This window comes from Alexandromys fortis, unplaced genomic scaffold (genome assembly GCF_014885135.2).
Source record: "Alexandromys fortis isolate MF-2015 unplaced genomic scaffold, M_Fortis_MF-2015_v1.1 scaffold_32, whole genome shotgun sequence".
Lineage (NCBI taxonomy): Eukaryota > Metazoa > Chordata > Mammalia > Rodentia > Cricetidae > Alexandromys > Alexandromys fortis.
The window spans coordinates 11,461,505-11,481,279 of record NW_026067938.1 but is presented as its reverse complement, the minus strand read 5'-3'; the positions used below and the strand labels follow the sequence as shown (position 1 = coordinate 11,481,279).

The 19,775-nt window shown below is 43.9% G+C and overlaps 1 protein-coding gene across 5 annotated transcripts in view; it reads right to left on the bottom strand.

Annotated features, from left to right (window-relative positions):
- Positions 1 to 19,775, bottom strand: part of Mtus1 (microtubule associated scaffold protein 1) — a 121,733-nt gene that overhangs the window by 62,499 nt on the left and 39,459 nt on the right. For all 5 annotated transcript variants that reach the window (XM_050147205.1, XM_050147204.1, XM_050147203.1 and 2 more), the window contains one exon: positions 15,492 to 15,687. In XM_050147205.1, coding sequence (XP_050003162.1) covers positions 15,492 to 15,687 — 196 coding nt within the window. The remainder of the gene's footprint in view (positions 1 to 15,491; positions 15,688 to 19,775) is intronic.

Genomic DNA, 19,775 nt, shown 5'->3' with positions numbered 1-19,775 from the left:
AACCGTGGATCGCATTCCTCAGGGCTGTTCACCATGACTTTTTGAAAGTGGGATGCTTGTCTAGACTCCTTTTTAATTTCAAGAAATCCCACTTGCTGATACCTGGGGCTAGTTCCTGCATCACTGAATTCAGTTCAGACAAGTGTCGTCTACCCTACTTCTTCAGGAATGTTTGCTGGTTCCCTCTTGCAGCTTCCGGTTTTAAATAAAGACCTTTAGTCTACTGTGAAAGGTAGAAATCTAATTTCATTCTTCTGTAGGTAGATATTACAGATACGTCAGCCCCATTTGTTGAAAGGCTTTTTTTTTTCCCCACTGCATGGGTTTTTGCTTCCTTTGTCAACAATTAGGTTCCACCCTACAGATCCTAACATATTCTATTGGTCTAAGAGGGTGTTTGTATACCGGGCTGTATTTGGGCACTATCTCTGTAGTATAATTTGAGATTAGCTGTTGTGATACCTCCAGCCCTGTTCCTTACACCTTCAGATTGTGTTGGCTATTTGTAGACTTTTTTAGTTCCATATGAATTAGGACTGCTTAATTCCTTTTTTTGTTAACCCCGACACAGTTTCTCTGTGTAGCTTTGGCACCTATCCTGAAACTCACTTTGTAGACTAGGATGTCCTCGAGAGATCTGCTTGCCTGTGACTCCCAAGTGCTGGGATTCAAGGGGTGCACCACCACCACCCAGTATGACTGTTTAATTCTTAATCTGTGAAATAGGATGTTGGAATTTTGGTGGTATTGTAATAAACATGTAAATTAATTTTTTTATATAGCCATTTTAACCATATTAATTCTTCCAGTTCAAGAGTATGAAAGAAGATACTAATCACATATAAAATTTAAACTATAAATGAAACAATTATAGAAAAAAATTCTGCAGTATGGTGGGACTGTCACGGGATATAGCAAAATGGAGTGTACTGGAAAAGAGAAAGCCAAGTGTAAGAAAATTTCCCTTCCTTCATGATTAATGCTTAAAACATTTATTTGTAATGAATTTTCTTTGGATGAGGAGCACAAATAAAATACTGAAGTCTATGCAGCTGCTTTCAAACATATGACACCCGATACAAAATAGATCCAGAAACAAAGAAAGACGGATGGACAAGGTTGCAGTAACTATTTCACTCCAGCTCACCTGCAAACAGTAGCGGGTGGCCAATTCCTTTTATTTCACTAAAGAAAGAAACCAGGTCAATGCCTTCATTCATATCTTTTATATGATTGTTATGAAGACAGCCACTTTACTACTGGAAAATTCATGATTTCATAATGGACGTGTTTCCTAGGGCGGGAAATGAAAGCTAAAGAATGAACTCCTAAATGGTCCTCCTCTGTCCTGATACTTCTATTAAATATTTTATTTTCCTAGAGAAAGCCCTGAGGCCTTCACGGGGGCATTGCCAGTCTTTCAGCCCTGATCCAGCCTACTCTATGGAACAGCCTGCGAAAGGTAGGTGAGTCCACACTGCAAGAGAAACACTTTCAGAGAAAAAGGAATGATAGCAATTTCCAGAACCACAGACATCTACCAGCCAAGGTAATTTCTACCAACCGGACATGACAAACAGATTTAACACATCATTGAGAGACTATTTGGCATTGAAAAGCAATTGAGTCTCAGTTCATATTTGATAAAATGTACAGCTTTTGTGGATAAGATTCAGAGAGAGAAAGAATGAAAGTCAACTCCAGTATTACTTACTGTAGGTAACACAGACCATTTTGAAAGGATCTGGGCAATGGATTCACATCCGAGCATATGTTACACAAGTATTGACTTGCTTAGCCGGGAAGGTTAACTGCACACAATCACAAAGCATAGGAATGTGCACCAGAAACAACCGACACCTTACTACAGAAACTAAAAGTTTGCAAAAGAAAGCGTAAACTAGAAAAGTCACCATGCTCCGTGAGGTGACACACAGTGCTAGGCAGTGACCATCTTAGCAGGAACACAGACGACACGGGTAAAGGAAAAGACAGGGATGTAGGAGAGGCAGGTGCTCCACAACTGGGAGAGACAACACCACACACCTGACAGGGACTTCAACCCTGAATTGGGGTGGTAAATATCGTGGGAAGAGGGGAAGCGGAGCATGGAAGGGCCACAGGATTGGAAGCAGAATTGGATCATGTGGAGTGGGGGGCGCACAACTGTCCAAAGCGAAGAGTAGAAATACAGGGCACGAATCAGGAGGCTGGCGCACCAGCCGGAGCAGAAGGTCTGGGAATTTCCACTAGAGCAGGAAAGATGGCTCCGGTCACCTGGTAACACGGAAGCACTAACGAGGCAGGCAATCAGCAGGAAGATAAAAGAGCCAAATTAACCCGGGGTTAAAACACAAACAATAACCTCTTTACAGCTATGGCTATAATTTCAGCTCCTTACATGCCACTGTATAAAAAGAACTTTGTAGTAATTACCTACAGTAACTAGGAATTAGGAAATTAACGTAAAACCCAAAGCATTAACAAATAAATTGCATAGCTCAAAACAGTGGCTTCTTGTTCACTTGCGATAAAACTCTAATGGTCTAATTGCTTTCACTAGCAAGGTACATTTAATAAATTAGCTTCACTGGATAGTACTGTGATATTAAATAGTCTCCAAATAAAACCAACAATCTGCTTATAAAATACACACGGAACAACAGCTTTTGTGTATGGCAGGAAAAAAATGTTTTAAATGGTCTTTTAGCAGCAAAAGTCACCCACATGGACAAATGTACACATATACTCTGTCCCTTCTGGAAACACATTAAAAAGGTAGATATGAATGTGAATATGTGCTAACTTTTCCCTGAATTAAACTTATAGTTTCATGTCATTTTTAACATCATCCCTGTGACCTATTTTAAAGAAGACACTGAGAAAATTCTAATTAAGATCCAAATAGCTTAAAAGTTCTAGAAGAAAGAAAAAATAATGAAAACTACAAAACATCCCGGCAATTAAATTTGAAAATGGGCAAAGGACAGAGATGTCTCCAAAGGAGATAGGCCAATGATCAACGGGAAAGGTGTTGAGATGAAAGCTCCTCAACACCCCTTGCCATTGGCGATATACAAATCCAAACAATGAGCTATCACCTCACACCCACACCAAGATGACCAGTGTAAAATAAGCGAGCCTTGAGCATTGCCATTGTGAAGGCAAACTAGTGTAGCCCCTGCGTAAAGCAGCGTGAGAGTGCCTCAAATAACTACATATACTTACCGTATCTTCCAGCCATCCAAGTCTACATGTAACCCAGAGGAGCTGAAAGCAGGGCGTGTGATAGGTGTAAACACCCGTGTTAGCAGCAGCAATAGTCACAGTAACCCAAGGGTGGAAGACACCAAAGTGTTCATAGGCAGACCAATAGAGCACAGTGGGGATAGATACGTGAGGGGTCGTTATTCATCCTTAGGAGGGAAATGTTGACACGGCCACAACATGAATTAAGTTGAAGACGTGGTGCAGAGTCACGGTAAGTCAATCGACAGAGGAAAACTGCTGCATGGTTTGTCTTCTAGGAGCTTCAACAGAGCGTGCGAATGCATAGAGACAGAAAGAATAGGCATGACTGCCGAGGGCTGGGAGAAAAAGACACTTAGGTAACAGGGTTTGAATTTTTAAATGGGTTAGAGCAGATAAATGTTTGAGAAATGGGAATGGTGGGTCCACAACAATGCAAATGTGGGTAAGCCAGGTGGTGGTGGCTCATACCTAATTTAATCCCAGCACGCGGGAGGCAGAGGCAGGCGGATCTCTGAGTTTGAGGCCAGCCTGGTCTACAAGAGCCAGTTCCAGAACAGGCTCCAAAGCTACAGAGAAACCCTGTCTCGAAAGAAAAAAGAAAAAAAAGGCTGTCCAGGTGACAATGGTGAAAACAGCAAATTCTATCATGTAAAGCATTTTAATTATGATTCTTTAAAAGTCAGAAGCAAAGCTTTCTATTTTAATACAGAGCTATGTAGACAGATTAATAAACTTGCATATAAACCTCAGAACGAAACGTCAAAATAGAAGAGAATTTCTATAGAAAAAAAATACTTATTTGCATTGAGATTTTAAACAAACTAAAAATTGAGCTGTGGTGTGTGGTAAAAAAGACTCCATCTAGAGGCCGGTGGCTTCATTCGATTCCAGCTCCACCACCACCACCACACCAGCTGGGGACAGGCTACTGAGCCTCTCTCTGGGCTTCTTTCTACATCTTCTGTGTAGAGAGGGTGGTTACAGTCAAGTGGTAGTGCCTGGTACCTTAAATCCCAGCACTGGGGAGACACAGGCAGGCAGATCTATGAGATAGAGGCCACCCTGGTCTACAGAGCTAATTTCCAGGATAGCCAAGGCTATACAGGTAAACTCTGTCTCTTGAAAAGGAAAGGAAAGAAAAGGTGACTACAGTTGCATTCCCTCATAGGTCCTCATGAGCAACCAATGACGTAGAACTGCAGCTAGCAAAGACTGCCCTGCAAATACTAGCTCCTTGCTCTGATTGGCCACCAACATACATTGTGTAGAAAAGCAAAATATTTTAAATGAAACTACAAAAGGATTATATTATGATATATAATGATTTACATTATAAAAATGATAACTGAATATACCATTTTCCTGTATAAGGTGAAGGTCTTGTTATATAGAGTTGTACCCCCATCTCTAATACCTTTCCTGGCTCCCCAACTGCCACTTTTACTGTCTATGTCTGGTGTTCCCACAGAGAAAACATTTAAAGCTGAATGCTTGCTTTCCTGACCTCTTCGGATGAAAGGAGTGATGCTCATCTCTGGTTGAGTTCTGAGAAGCGAGCTGTCAGGAAATATGTCTCCTCCCTGATAAACGCCCGCAGGCATGTGAAGACAAAGCCACTACCCTGGGACACTGCCCTTGGCTTCCAGCCTTTGAGAACAGTAGCCCGAGTTTGTGGCACGTGGAACTTTTGGAGACCATGTTTTAACTGATTTTTATCACTAATAGGCTGATCAGAAGGGGAGGAAGGACAAGAAAGCAAGAGCCGGCATTACTTAATCACCAAACCGGAAATGGCCTTCCTCTAGGCTTCCTGTCAAATAGATGCACAAACCTGTGTTTTTAGTCAATTGTTACCTGCTTCAAGTTGCTCTTACCTGCCCTATTACCTTGCCAGTAGGGTTAGATGTGGGTAACTGATCTTCTGTGGCCAGCTCTGACTGACTTTGCTCCTCCATCCCTAGCTGTCCCTTTTTGACCTCTCTGTGATTTCCCTTCATTCCCTACTCCTCTCAGCTTAAAAGGACCAGACAGTTGTCCTGGACAAAGTCACTTCCCACACTTAGTGGTTTCCTCCTCCAGTGTGCTGCTTTCACATGCTGTCTACAGGTTTCTGAATCCCAGTTTGCATCCCTAAACCAGAGTCTTTTAGACCGCACATGCAAAGCTGCGACTCCATCCCTGGTTTATATCTACTATTCGCCTCAACTCAGTATCTCTAAAACTGAGACCTGATCTCCATTCTATCATCATTGTCCCTTCTACGTCAGCTGAGAGGCACACCTATCTGTCCCTCATCGCTCATTCAACCCCATCAAGCTCTCCTTCGTACAGCCAGCATCAGCATCAGCACATAGCCAGAACCTGCCACAATCTTCTGCTGCAATTCCAGCAACGCCACTTCCTCCCCAGCTCCTAAACCCACTTGCACTCAGTCTGTTCCCAACACGGTGAAACTCTAAAAGGTTTAAGTCACTAAGACTCAGAGCCAAAGCCCTTATGGCTTTTAAGCCTACCCATAACTTGGCTCTGCATTCGCCAGCCTTCCCATTTCTTTGCTCCTCCATGTGTCTCCAGTTCCTAGAACCCAAGTGCTCAATTGCCTACTGCTGTTCAGAGGCCTGGCTCCTTCAGTCCTTAACTCACAGCCCCGTGCCCACTACACTAAAATTTCACACCCACCACGTGGACACGCACACAAGTGTGCACACACACTTTTAAAAGTTTTCTATCTTCTCATATGATCAGTACCAAACACACTATGGACTTTATTTATACACAGCCCATTTTACACAGCACGGCAGAATGTCCAGGGCCCGTTTTGATTTCGTATTCACTGTCATTCTCTAGCACATAAGTGAAATCACGGGCATTCAATAAATATCTGAGTATCAAGTTATACACCGATTAAAATGCCATTTTGCACCTGTCTAAATGTGAATTTCAGGAAAGAGCTGCAGAAACAACAAAATACTGGCAAGCGCTTTGGAAAACATGCTTCTGGCATCAGAGACGGTGCATAGACTTGCATAGCGTTTCTGAATGCCAACTCAATAAAATGAACCCAAAGCATTCACAACCTCCACCTAAAGGAATGTATCCAGAAACAGACTAGCTTATGTGTATCTGTACAAAGTTCTTCTGTGTAGGGCCATTTATTATAGCATGATGAGGGGGATCTGGAACCTCCCTAAGTGCTCATAAACCATCTAAAGAAGCAAACAGTCATCATGACTTCAACAAGCCCCCAAGAACACATGTGTTGAAAACTTAATCACCACTGCCAGCAGTGTTGGGAGGAACGGCCTCTTAAGGAAATTGAGGCTGTGACAACTCGGGACTCAAGAAAGAAACAATGTACTTTTGGGCTGCGTGGTTACTGGGAGAGCAGGTTTGTTAAAACAGGTGAGTTTGCTATCCTCTTTCATGTTTATTCTCTCATACTCCCTTGCCCGTGTGCATGGGATGGTACCAGCACTGGATCCTTGGACTTCCCATTGTTCAGACTGCATGCCAAATTAATTTCTACCATTCCCAAATTACACCTCCTATGGTGTTACAGTACCATACTACAAACCTACAATCAGCACATGCAGAAAATGAAGTCAATAAAAACAAAGCTACACAGAAACCCTGTCTCAAAAAACCAAAGACAGACAGACAGACAGACAGACAGAGAGAGAGAGAGAGAGAGAGAGAGAGAGAGAGAGAGAGAGAGAAAACCATGTTACTAACAAAATTTAAAAATCTTAAATAGGGGGGGTTCTGCTGTTAAGAACACTTGTTTCTCTTCCAGATGTCCTGAATTCAATTCCCAGAAACCACAGGTAGCTCACAATTATCTTTAGTGAGATCCAGTGCCCTCTGCTGACATCCAGGTGTACATGCAGATATAGTACTTGATAGAAAAAAAAAACAGGCGGGTGGTGACGTACGCCTTTAATCCCAGCACTCGGGAGGCAGAAACAGGCAGATCTCTGTGAGTTCGAGGCCAGCCTGGTCTACAAGAGCTAATTCCAGGACAGGAACCAAAAGCTACGGAGAAACTCTGTCTCAAAAAAAGAAGAAGAAGAAGAAGAAGAAGAAGAAGAAGAAGAAGAAGAAGAAGAAGAAGAAGAAGAAGAAGAAGAAGAAGAAGAAGAAGAAGAAGAAGAAGAAGAAGAAGAAGAAGAAGAACCTTGTAAACAGAACTAATCTGACTGCTGACCATTCACAACGGGATTTCTATTGGCCCTGTAAATATGTCTATATCTGCATAGGAATACTAGCCATATATTCGGACAGCAGAAAGTTATTGCGGTGGTAAGTTGAAAGGAGGGTTTCTTTTCCCTCTCCTGGTTGTTCAGTTAAAATGTTACTTTTATAATAACCTACTATGATGGAAAGAGAAGAAACTGGAAAACTACCTAAATCAACTGATTAAAATTCAAAGCATTGGGGAAGTCAAGTCATACTGGCTGCCTTTGCTGGAAAACTGCCCCTCTGTTCTTTATTACAGATCTGGTCCTGGTGTGTCCTCACTGGCCATGCACCTTCCTCTATTTCCAGCCTCTCTCTCTGTCCTTGTCCTCAACCTCTAAATTATCCTGCCTAATTTTCCATCCGTGTGTATTCTTTCTATTTCTGGGTTCTGTTTGTTTGTTTGGTATGTTCTCTTTTTGAGACAGGGTCTGTGTAGCTCAAACTTAGGGCAATCTGCCTGCCTCCACCTACCAAGGGCTGCAAACACAGGTAAAAAAAATCACCACATCTACCCTTCTGCGGGGTCTTAAACATTAGAAAACACCAGTGTCAATTACTTCAATCCAAGTAAGGGCATAAACCAGAGGTTGACCCCCACAGTGGCTGTTTGTAGAAGTGCTGTTACTTATCTTTTTTACTGTTAGAACAAGATACGAAACGAGAACCCATCACCTTCCTTATTCAGCGGCTAAGAATCACAATCTGTTCGATTCTCAACGTTTGGATTATGCCATTCAACTAGTAACCCTCCAGCTACCCGCTAATTCAATCCAGGACACAGGGCTTCATCTCCACCCTATGCTCACATACTGTGAAGTGTGACTTCAGAATTTAGCCACAATAATGCCCTCCCCACATGCTTGGATTCAAGGGCAAGCTGACATTAGGAACCACAGCAGCACAGGTGAATCACCACATCAACAATCCCAGGCCTACGAGGGGTAATTTGGCAGAGCAACAAGAACATCCACCAAGCAAGGTTCTCACGATGACTGGAATGGCGCAGAAGCGGGTGTTGAGGGCGGTGCCGTCGGTACCTGTCTCTGAGCACTTTCACCGAGTATCAGCTGGCTCAGAATGGGCATTAAACAAAAATAACTCCCTTAGTCATGGGCCTGGGAACCTGAGAGAACATTTAAAATTCGGAGCACAGTAAACCAAGAGTTGGAGAGTCCATCCTTCCTGAGCCTTCCAGAAATAGATAGAGCCTTCCTACACATCCACCAAGTAAGATTTTAGCACTTGACGCTTATTTGGAGAATCAAGAAAGGAATGCAGGAAAAGCCTGGGGTGTGGCTCAATAGGAAAGGCCTTTGATTAGCACAAGGTCCTGGGGACAAGGGCAGCATCAAAACCACCAGCAAAGACAGCTTCCAGGCTCATTAGAAGCCAAGTTTATGGGCAGAACCACTTTGTGTAGGAAGCTTATTGAGACTTCAACATTGATCACAATCTTAGTTTATTTCCTTTCCTAGGGTTACAAAATAAATGGGTCAATTAAAATCCTCGGAAACTCTTGGGGTGAATCATCTCTGGCCATAAAAGTGAGCTGGAAAACTGGGTCAATGCTGTTCCTCACTTTCACTCCTTTCGCCTCTCTTTGTTCTCCCTAATCTAACATCTGCATTCTTCTTCATTCCCTTTATTTCAAGGACAAACTCTTGTGGACGCTGCTGCACCCCTAGTCTCTCATTGTCTGACTGTTGCAATTATCTTGTTACTCTTATCCTCACTGGCTTCGTCCACAGGTTGGACATTTGTATCATCTCTCATCAGAAACATGCACCCATCTTTGGAAGTAGTTTGTAGCCATTTACCTCCTGAAAATCTTTTCTTGTTCTCTTTTTAATTTTGACTTACGACCTCTCCCTGTATATATCCAACCATCGAACAAAGAAAACTGTAGGCATACCCTTGAGACCATTCTCCACCAAGCAAACCAATCAGGAAGTCCACAATATTTTTAAACACACGCTATATTTTGTACTCCCTGATCCATGTAGGAGCCTTGGATCCTTTACATCTAGATGACCGGAACCCATCTGACGGCAGCTCCCCTGAAACAGAAGCTCAATGCTCACTGATCTGAACACATCCAGACCCTGACCCTACTACTCCCAGACATGCTACAGCCTTTCAGAAGCTTTGGTGATGCCCGCAACCTCGCCTACTGACACGCTCCTTTGGATGCACACAAAGATTAGCTCAAAGGCCCCCATTCTTCTCCAGTCTCCCCTTTAGGCTGAGCTGGTTTCCTCCCTGTACTGTAGAGACTCAGTGCTTTGTCTAAGTCCCTGATCAAGTCAAGCTAAAGGACGCTTTAAATGCCCGTTATACAACAGGTGTATTGTGCTGAGTACTGGAAATATAAAAATAACTCATCCCTGGACCCTGGCCTATGGATGTCAGTTTGGCAGAAGACAGTCATGTAAGAAAATCAGCACACAGCATAGCACACAGTCTCAGCAGCCAGGACTTTCGGCTGAGAAGGCTCGGCTCAGACACCCCTCTCTGGTCCCCCAGAGAGCACACCCCTAATGTGCTCACACTTGTAGTCTCGCAGTACAGAGCGGGTATTCCTCAATGGCTAAGTGACTGCGCAGTGACACCTCATGACTCACTCTATAGAGCAATCTCCAGAGTTTGCTTTATAGCCCCTCCAGAGCTGTGAACACACACACAAGAAAGCTTAGGATAGTGCTTGCCATATCATAACACTCCCTGCTAAGATTATTGTTGCAATAGAAGTCCCGGGGCACGCTCTTAAGTGCTGTAGTTACTGACAAATATAAGACTATCTGCTAGTAGTGATAATTTCCAGATTTTTAGTAACTATTAGACACGAGAAACTTTCTACTTTAACTATCTCTCTCAAACTCAGAAGAATACTGTAAGATCTTTAAAGATTTTTAAATGCTGAATAAATGAAAGTGTTTATACAGGTCCAAAAGCTGCGCTTGAATGAGAAAGAAGAAAGACCACAATAACAGACATGCCATGACGAGTTCTGGATGTACTACTATCTCAGAAGGGATGTAAAAGAATGGGTTAGTAAACCCACAATAAGTCAAATAAAAATGAAGGCTTATTATTCCCAAGTGCTATTTCTCTTTCTCTAGAGTAAAACTACAAGCTGTCTCTTGCCACGCAGCCCTGATTCACTTCAAGGCCTCACTCACCCAGAGAAGCATACTCTTATTAGCCCACATCAGTCCAACTAAAAAGGACGGTGAGCGATTCTCTGTAGCCGGCAGAACCCAGCGCAGCACAAGGAGCCTCCTGGCTGAGCACGTCCACTATGCTGCCAGTGTCCAACAGTCTTGTAGAAGAATTCTCACTGCAGAGAGCTGAGAAGACCACTTGAAGAGCGGGGCCTAAAAAGGGCAGTCTCTAAACCATTTAGCTAGGGACAGACAATTTTTTAATTTGCTCAAAACCAATTCCAATGGTGTATCTTCAGAGTGACTACGCCAGGTTTGAATCCCACCTCTGCCCTTCCCAGCTGTGAAATCCCATTTAACTCAGCCGTGGCAGTTTTCTAGTTTGCATGTTGGGAATAAGTCTCAGAACACCATTGTGAGGGTGAACTAGTCAGAGGCCTAGAAACTGGCAGCCCTTGAGTTGCGGGAGCTGATTGTCCTCAGCGTTAACACTTGTTACGAAAATTTCCATTATTATCTAATCATACTTAATTGACTTCATTAACCAAAGAAAACAGAGTGGGGGAGCTAGTCCAGTGGCAGGTAGAGCACTTGCTTCGCCTGCTCAAGGCCCGACTGGCATTCCTGGGTTCAACCCTAGCACCTCCGCCAACAGCAGCGCCCGCAGTCAAAAGTGAAAGCACTCGAGTTTGACTTGTATTATTTTATATTCTGGCATCACATACAAGTTTCCGTGTTAGGCAATGAAGTGGAAGTACCGCAATGGCTTAACGGTGTTCTTTCTCATGCTCATGTTTTTTGTTTTGTTTTCTAAATGCTATTTGACTCTGGGTCTGACTTTCTGCTTAGTTTTCTGAAAGGATTCATTGAAAACCCCACGTTGGCTGGGAGGCTGCTGCCACTCACCTTCCCAACAGTCAATGCGGGAGATGACAGTAAGCTGCATCCATCGGGTTTCAGTTTGCCAATACACAAGCACCTCATTGTACGGCAAAGGGCAAAGGCTCTCAGCGATCTAAAGGCACTCTGTTCTTGCTCCTGGAGTTCGCGTCTCTTTTTAGCTCACCTGTATTATGTTTCCTCCCTCCACAACAACACCTCCCAAACTATGGTGACTCTCCAAACGAGTCCCAGTTACTAATTTTTAAACATATACTGCACAGCTGAGTTAGTCTTCTGTCTTATTTCAGCTAGCCAGAACAAACATTTCAGACTGGCTGACCCAAGCAACAGGAATTTAATGTCTCTTTTTTTCTAGCAGCTGAGGCACCCCCAAGGCCAGGTTCTCAGCTAAACTGATTCCAGCAAGAGTCTCTTCGTGGATACAAGATGGCCCCTTTCTCAAGTACCTCACAAGGCTCCAGTATTTCTTCTTCTTCTTCCTATATGTCAGAGATTGAACTAGGGTCTCATCTTTCTGACTTCACTTAACTGTGAGATTCCTCACAGACCCTAGCTCCAAAGTTAGGGCTTCCACATTTAAATTTGGGGTGAGGCAAGCATTCAGTCCACAGAAGTCTTCTAACCATACAAAAACAAAACTTAAATTTCAAACCCATAATAGTTATAGTTACATTCCATTCTTTTCTATTCATATGTAGAAAGCTGCCAAGTAATGGGGCATGGTAGCACATGTCTGTACCATAAGTATTCAAGGTAGAGGCAAGAGAATTGCTGCAAGTTCAGGGACAGCCTGAGATACACGGCAAGTTCCAGATCAGCCAGGGATAAAGCGTCTCAAACCTTGTCTCAAAAAGAATGTGTGTGTGTGTGTGTGTGTGTGTGTGTGTGTGTGTGTGTACACTTAGTTTTTTAACTCTCACAAGCTCACCTGGGTTCAATTCCCAACACCCACATCAAATAAAAATAAATAAATCTTTAGACTAACAGGCCCACATTTCTCTTAGGACACACTATACATAACACATGGCAGAGGGACTTTTAAAAAGATGGATCCATTCTGATGTGGGAGTGTCATATCAATCTGTTGATTTCATTGGCTGAGCAATAAAAGAAACTGCTTGGCTGGCCCTGATAGGTTAGAACATAGATGGGAGGAGTAAACAGAATAGAATTCCGGGTGGAAGAGGAAGTGAGGTCAGACTCTGCTCTGCTTCCAGAGGGACCGGACAGCCGCCATGCTCTGCTCTCCCAGGCAGCTGCAACCCACGATGGACTTAGGCTAGAATCTTCCTGGTAAGCGCACCTTGGGGTGCTTACACTCATTATTAGAAATGGGCTAGTCCAGGTGCGAGAATTAGCCTGTAAGGGCTAGAGTTCATGGGCCAAGCAGTTTTTAACTGAATACAGTTTGTGTGTTGTTATTTCGGGCATGAGCTAGCCAAGCGGCCGGGGTGTTGGGGACGCAGCCCCGCCGCTCCTATTTCAACACCATTCTAAAAAGAATTCCATCTGTTTAAATAGACCCCAGTGGGAAGCTGACTTCCAGAAGGTGTATGTAAGTATGCAAGCAGCCAAACCTCCCATAATCACCCCAGTAGCAGCCATTCCTCAGAAAAGTGAGCAAGTTCCAGATCATCCCAAGAAAAACAAGCCTGCAAAAGTTGTTGGAGCCTAAGATTTTGAAACCCTTACACTTGACAACCGTCCATGCCAAGGGAGGGGAAACGCGTGCCAAGCCTGGCAGCTCAGGGGTGCCAGAACGAAACCAGAACACGGGACCCCTAACTACAGGGAGCCAGCAACCACAGCTCCACATGGCACCAAGTCCCAGGTGCTCCAAACATCAAAGAAGGAAGCACTCTCCCAACTCCTGGCAAAGACCAGCAGCCCCATTAAGCAGCAGCAAGGAGGCCGAGAACTCAGCCCTCCCTCCTGGAGACTCCCAGTGGTGACAATATAGAAATCAGGGACCACTGCTTCCCTCCCCTCCCTGGCACACTTTAGCTTCTCTACCCACCTCCCCCCATGATGGCTACTTGGTGGGGACACGTTTCTTCACTCATTCATTTCTCCCTGGAGACGGAAATGAATGGAAATCCCTCTTCTCCCACATCATCTGGCGTCAGCTCCTCCATCCTCATGGCCTTGGCAGTAGCCAAGAATCTGAACAGCACGTGTTCAAGCACAGCAGGCGTCTCGCACCAGCAGCTTTGAGAGAGAACGGGCGAATCGATCGTAAAAAAGCTAAGTTGCAGTGCCGTAAAGCGGTCCTCCGGGATCCGGCCGGCTTTATAGGTTCTGTAAAGTCGTCTCACATGTGGGAACACATCACTTTAGAGGCACATTTTTTAACATTCACTAGCAGTCACAATTTTTATGAGGTATCTACCTGGCACGCCTTTAATCTGCTCAAGGTTGTACCTAGAGAAATGAGGGGTGTTCCCTATGGAACACTCTCAGCCCGCTGGGGTGACTAAGCAGGCTTTTCTTCTTAGTCTCGGAAAGGGATGAATTTCGCACTTGCTGTTCCGGCTCACAAGGCAGAGCGATCTGAACATCTGCCAGGTTTAGTAAGGCCCTTAGCAGCCGTTCTCGATACTATCAAATTTCAGACTAATCCGACTAGAGCTAGAACTTCGAAAAGACAGGCCAAGGTAAACTAAAGTTCACGTCAGAAAAGTTTAACTTCGCAGTTGCTCTCCTAGCTCTGTATTGTCTCTCAGCAAAATTGGAGGCGGGGGGAGCTCTTCACAGGTGATGGGGGCATGTTATGAACACTCAAAAATCCTTACTGCATATTAAGTACATAGCCATTTACTAAAGTTTTGTTACATTTATTTAATGTGTGTGAGAAGAAGAAAATACACATGCTGGCGTGCATGCGTGGAGGTCAGAGGACAACCTGTGGGAGTTGGTTCTCCTCCTACTCTGGGGGACCCTCAGATCAAACTCGGGCCAGAGTTGGAAGCCAGAACTCTGAGTCATCTTACAAGCTTGCCCCCCACCCCAGTTTTTTTCTTTTTTTTTTTTGAGACAAAGTATACATACATATACATACATACATACATACATACACACACATCATTCCAGGAGGGACTTGAATTTGCAATCCTCCTGCCTTGGCCTTCTAAGTAACAGGATTATACAGGTGCGCCACTACACTCTTTAAAACAAATTAATAAAATAATTCATGTGTTGCTGTTTGCTTCCTGCAGCTGCGATAAACACCACTACTGAAAGTAACTTGAGGAGGAAACCATATTTCCTCTTAACCTTCCAGGTCAGTCCAACTGAGGGAAGTCAGGGCAAGACTTGAGGCAGGAATGGGAGCAGAGCCCATGGAGGAGTGCTGCTTGCTGCTTTGTTCCCAGGTTTCACGCTACCTCTCTTCTGCATCCCGGGCCCGCCTGCCTCAGGATGCCCACAGCGACCTGGTTCCTCCTACATCAAATTAGCAACCAAGAAAACACACCATAGACGTGCCCTCGAGCCAATCTGATGGAAGCAATTTCTTAATTGAGGCTCCTTCTTCCCAGGTGTGTCAAATTGACAACCGGGATTATCGCAATATTTACAACAGCTAGCCAATGGCACAGTTAAACACCCATGCTTCGGATAGCATGGAAGTTTATGCGCATCAGCTACTCCCCAAAGCAGATTTGCGCTGCTCCAAGGTGGGGCTGTGTTGCCTCTCCACATCCCCATCTTTCCTGAACAGGCTTTTGGACCACCAAAAAAAAAAAAAAAAAAAAAAAAAAAAAAAAAAAAAAAAAAAAACTGGATCCAGTTCTGACTCCAAACCTAGAATTCTCAGCCATCAAAAGCCTCATCTTCTAAACCAGATGGGTCTTTCTGCTTTCTGCCAAGCCCAGTTTTAGACACAAATAATTGATCAAGGGCCGCATAAAGAGTATAGTTGAGTCTGTTTTTTCTTACCAGAGCTGGACACACGCCTGATCCTCTGAGGCGATAAGGCCCTGTCGGAGCCTAGGATTCTGCTATCGTTCTTCCTCCTCAGGCAGGAGACAGCAGGCCCCACTTTGGCTTTGAGACCTGTTGCTTTCCTCAGGCTGCAGGAGTCGGGCTTGGAAATGTTTCTTCCTAGGGTGGTGGCTGTTTTGGGTGCAGAACCCTGTGAGAAAACCAGAAGATTTCAGTCTCGTGCTTTACCCATCCCTGTGGTGTCCACTTTGTGACAGAAACCTTCTGTCTCGGTGGCTGTGCCAGAGAAGTAATTAATTACCGTTTTTACTATGAACGGCTGACTTTAATTTGTCCTGATCTATCCACAGACACATTAGTAGAACTGATCTCCAAGGCCTGGGGTTGACTTTAGCAACACCATTCAGTCCTCAGACAGTTCCCTCTAGCTGCCTGCCTATTCTTGCTCTGGTACCTTTCGAGGCCGGTCTTCACGGGGCTGCAGCTTGGGTTTGTTCTCTTCCCTCACCATGGACTCATCCTACATAGCTTGTCTGCTGTTTCAACTGTGACTGATGCACTTTCCCAGCCAACACTTTCCCCTCCGGCTGCCCCTGTTTTTATTTCTGTCTGTGTCTCCCCACTGAGCTCTTTCTACTCAGTGAGAACAACAACGATTCTATTATTGTTGGTATTCACTAACACAGAGCCCTTACACTATCCAGAATACCATTCTAATTCTTTAATTTTTAGCTCGCTTACAGAATAGTGAGTTTTATGGCATACATAATAAGGCAGTTTCCACAGTTACATCTTAGCCACATTTTACTGGAGCTATCCCTTATCTTCTCAACCTCTTCCTCCTCCAAAATTTGCCTTCTACTTCATGTCACACATATGTGCATGTGTGTGTATACACCTACACATATATGATTAATCCAGCACACAAGGCAAAATATGATTTTGTCGTCTCTGTCACCCTTTAATTCCAACTTTTAGTCCACTTCTTCGTCACAGTCTATTTTCAAGGTGGGCACGCATTTGTGTGTACACACACATATATACTACAGGGGACAGATGAACTCTGTCTTAAAGAAACCATGTTGTGTCTCCGAGTCTGACTTGTTTAACCCAACAGGATAATTTCTGTTCTCCAATAAGTGACAATTTCACTCATTTTTACAGATGAATAGAGTTTGGTTTGTGTATAATCTGCTCCTCCGCTGGCAGGCTTCTAGGCTTGCTCTGTGTCCGGCCACTGTGAATAGTGAAGCAGTAAGCATGGATGCTTGGATGTCTCTGTGGTGAGGCTGACTTAGATTCCTTCAGGTGTAACTCCAGAGTGAAGTATAGATAGTACTATGGCAGCTCTCCAGTCTAAATTCTAAACCCATTATCAACTAATTTAAACCTGTTTAATAACCCAGTAAGATTATCTGTCATACCCTGTGGTAGTGGGAATGTAATTGGCTGAGTGCCCTAGCTTGGTAGGTAGTAGTCATGTTGAAGTAGACTTGGCCTTGTTGGGGGAAGTGTGTCACTGTGGGCAGACTTTGAGGTCTCCTATGCTCAAACTATGCCTGGTTCAGTGCACTTCCTGTTGTCTGTGGATCAAGATGTAGGTCTCTTGGCTCCTTCTCTAGCACCATGTCTGTCTGCATGCCACCAGGACCTGCCATGAGGATAATGGATAAATTTCTGAACTGTAAGCCACCCCAATTAAATAAGAATTATTGTGGTCTTATTATCTCTTAACAGGAATAGAAACCCTAACTAAACCATACTCCATTTTAAGGAACAACATCAAACACTCAAAAAATTAAGTCAGTTTTACCTTCGTCACAATTTACACCCCATCTGCTATTAACATATTCAGGTGCCCATCTTAAAGAAAGCCGTGTTTGTCTTTGCTTCCTATCTTACCTCTTAAATTCACTTTTTAACCTGCCTTCATATAAAAGCCAGGCTCATTTTTCAAAAGGATTACTGAATTTATGTCCCTAGGGCTGTCTGGCCTTACCAGCCTCCGCTGCTGCTTCTACCCCTTCTACAAAAACGTAGCTATAGTCTTTTTCTGTCCTGTGAGTCAGCTCCCAAATTATGACAAGGAGACTTATTAATTGTGAAAGCTCAGCCTATAGCTTAGACTTGTTCCTAGCTAGCTCTTATAACTTAAATTAGCCCATTTATATCAATCTGTGTGCCCTCCCATGGCATTACCACTCTTCCATCTTGCACCTCCTGCTTCCTCTCCATGTCTCCTGGTATCTCTTGTGCACCTAGATTCTCCTACTCTTCCTTTCTCTTCCTGGAAGTCCCGCCTATCCTCTCCTGCCTCACTATTGGCCATTCATCTCTCAGTTAAACCAATCAGAAGGCACTTTGGTAAAGACACCATCACAGTGTGCAGATATTCTACCACACTCTTCTAAGGGCACATCAAATCATTCAGGATGTGGCAGCCCCTGCCACTGTCTTCCTTGCGTTTCCCACTCCCGTCACAACCTCTACCTGGCCATCCCCTGCATCAGAATACCTTCCTATGGTTCTTCGTCTTTACACTTGGTGTTTGCCCTACCCTGAATGCAGGTCCTATACGTTATGGCAAATGACCAAGTGGCATTTTTGTAAAAAGTTTCCCTTGATAATCTTCCTAATTGCCACCACCTGTCTTCCTCTCCTGTAACACAGCAACCTGATTACACTTGGAACTCAGAACTTAGGCTCTGGTGGCTTATTTTCTGACAGTCCCACTGGACTAGATAACACATTTGGACCAACACTGTCTTTCTTTATACCCTTAACAAGGCTGTATATGTGGCATACACAATAGGTGCCTAAGCAATGTTTCCACTGTAGAGATAAGGACACGGGAGATTTACTACAAGTACAAATTCTAACACTATAAACTGCAATTTCCTTCTCCCTTTACATAGAGAAAAGCTGCGTCTCATAGAGGGGTCACTTTGCAGTGAATTATGGAGCCACAAATTTAAAATTATCCAAACCGCATGCTCTTAAGCTCAGGCTTGCATATTCCCTACCATGACCCTCCTTTGTCTAATCACAGCTTATTATTTCCCACAGATATGTAAAGTCCCACACTGATGGCTGTTGACTCCATAGACTAGGTGAACTCAATACTAATCTAATAGCTAGTGTTCCAAGTGAACTGCTGCAGGTCACATTGACCCTGGAGAGCGACACAGAATCCTCTACCCAGAGAAACTTTTACTTTAAGATTTTGTTATGTATAAAGTTTTCTGACTGCATATATTCCTGCACGCCAGAAGAGGGTACCAGATCCCATTACAGATGGTTGTTAGCTGCCGTGTGAGTACTGGGAATTGAACTCGGCCTCTGGAAGAGCTCTCTCTCCAACCCAAGAAACTTTCTTTTATAAAGTAAAGCAAACTTCTCTTCAATGTATGGGAGTGAACCTTCCACGGATCATTTACTTTCAGAGCCCACATTCTGAAAAATTTTGAGGTTTTGTGAGGCATAGGAGACCTGAGTTTGAGCATCTGTTTCCTTCACAGCTGTGTGAGCTTGAAACTCACCCTCTGAAGTATGACCACAGGTAACAACTGCCCTGCTGTTGCTGGAAAGAACAATGGGCATTACTGAGCATCTCTGGGACAATTAGACGACAGCCTGTAAGAAAGGCACATGGGCCCACCTTTCCTTTATGTAACAGCATGCTATCTTGAACACATAATCTCTGTAATGGGCAACCACTTCTAACCCTCTATAGTGGTTTTAAATCACTTCTTCCTAAAGTGAAAACCTTCCTAAATAAAAACCTTCCTAAAGTTTCAGGTAAACCCAGATCACCAAACAGCAGTAAGGTGGAAGGCAACCCTGAGTAAATTACTTTAACTGAAGACTAAGACCAACAGAGTGTATGCGAGCTCGCATGCACATGCACACACACACACACACACACACACACCATACCATCCTTCTACAGCAGGAACTGGGAACTGCTGAAGTGACTAACAAACAAGATGAAACACCAGTACACGTGCTTAGCATTCTACAATCAGCCACACCTGGAGCTATGACGGTCAGTCTGACCTCTTCACACCCTCCCTTCCTAAGGGCTAGAACTGTGTGAGAATTGAATTAGACAAATCGGAGGACTCCACTCTATGTAAGACAGGGTCACAGAAGCATCATAGTTCCTTATTCTAGAAGATTAAAAAAAAAGGTGCCAGCGATGAGACTGTGGGACAGTCCTTACAGCCTTATAAAGCATTTCACACCTAATCCTAACGTCTCCCTGTGACATTGCTAACG